Source organism: Gavialis gangeticus, unplaced genomic scaffold (genome assembly GCF_001723915.1).
Source record: "Gavialis gangeticus isolate Ggan-Ray unplaced genomic scaffold, GavGan_comp1, whole genome shotgun sequence".
Lineage (NCBI taxonomy): Eukaryota > Metazoa > Chordata > Crocodylia > Gavialidae > Gavialis > Gavialis gangeticus.
The window spans coordinates 2674880-2675984 of NW_017729016.1; the positions used below are offsets into that span (position 1 = coordinate 2674880).

Sequence of the window (1105 nt, forward strand, 5' to 3'; positions counted from 1 at the left end):
GACATACTCCCTCTATTTACCGACTGCAAGCTATTGCAGGCAAAATCCATTTTGCAGCTAAAACATCTGCTGAAAACCCTCCAAGCAACAAGGAAAGAAAACTGTTGGAAAATCCTACCTGAAAAATAGCTATCCAGGCATAGCCAATATTATCAAAATTAATAGCTCCATTATGTGGGTTCACATCCCCTGCCATGCATACGTTGTAATATTGGTTCCAGTTTATGCAGGCATTTCTGTTGCTGAAATCTGGGTTATACAAATTTGGGGTGTAGGGGTCCATGCTCAAGGTGCACTCCACTTTGAGATGCTTCAAGTTTGGGATATTGGAGCATTTCTGCATGCCGTTATCTCGATGGGACGAGCAGATGAATGGATTATCCTCTCCGTCGTCCGGCTGATAATATGGATGCAGGAAAGTTAGGTTATATGACCTAGAGGGAAAGAAAAGAAATGGGAGAGAGAATCAGTCTCCTTCCTTGCCCTTTGCTTCAATATCAGGAGGGGCGATGCCTTGCTCGATCCGAGCCCAAGGTGTCATTTAGCCCAGGGTGGGGGGCATATCTAATAAGGGCAACATGGGAGTAGAGAAACGCCACCTAAAGTGAACTGCTCTGAATGGAGAAGGCATACACTGGGGAAAAGGAGCAGGGGTAGGTACAATGAAGAATGAAAAAAAAAAATCCCTCCTCATGCTCACCAAGTATTTCCAAGTTCCTAGATGCCTATACTGGTTTAATCCCACTCCCTGCAAAGACAGTAGGAGCTTTGCTACTGATTTATTCTTCCCGAGGATGTTTCGGCTGACGGCAAAGAGCATTTGTTGCGGGGGGAGGTCTGGCCAACTGTGCAATTTTTTCTCAGGGGAAAGGCTGGGAGCTGTATTGCTTGCAGGGTTTAGAGGCCAAATGGGAAAAGCTATGGGAAACGGAGCCCAGGAAAGACCTAGGACCCCACCATGCCATCTCCTTCCCTAGCTTTTTACGGATGGATTTGAAAAGACAGCGCTAATACCTAGGGCCCAGCCTGCAAATAACCTGGTCACACCAATAGTCTGGCTTGTGATTTCTTATCATTTGCAGGATCAGGGCAAAGAGCAGGGGAA

At 46.3% G+C, this 1105-nt stretch overlaps 1 protein-coding gene across 5 annotated transcripts in view; it reads right to left on the minus strand.

Moving 5' to 3' along the window:
- Positions 1 to 1105, minus strand: part of CACNA1H (calcium voltage-gated channel subunit alpha1 H) — a 605989-nt gene that overhangs the window by 216168 nt on the left and 388716 nt on the right. For all 5 annotated transcript variants that reach the window (XM_019512700.1, XM_019512698.1, XM_019512699.1 and 2 more), the window contains exon 6: positions 119 to 434. In XM_019512700.1, coding sequence (XP_019368245.1) covers positions 119 to 434 — 316 coding nt within the window. The remainder of the gene's footprint in view (positions 1 to 118; positions 435 to 1105) is intronic.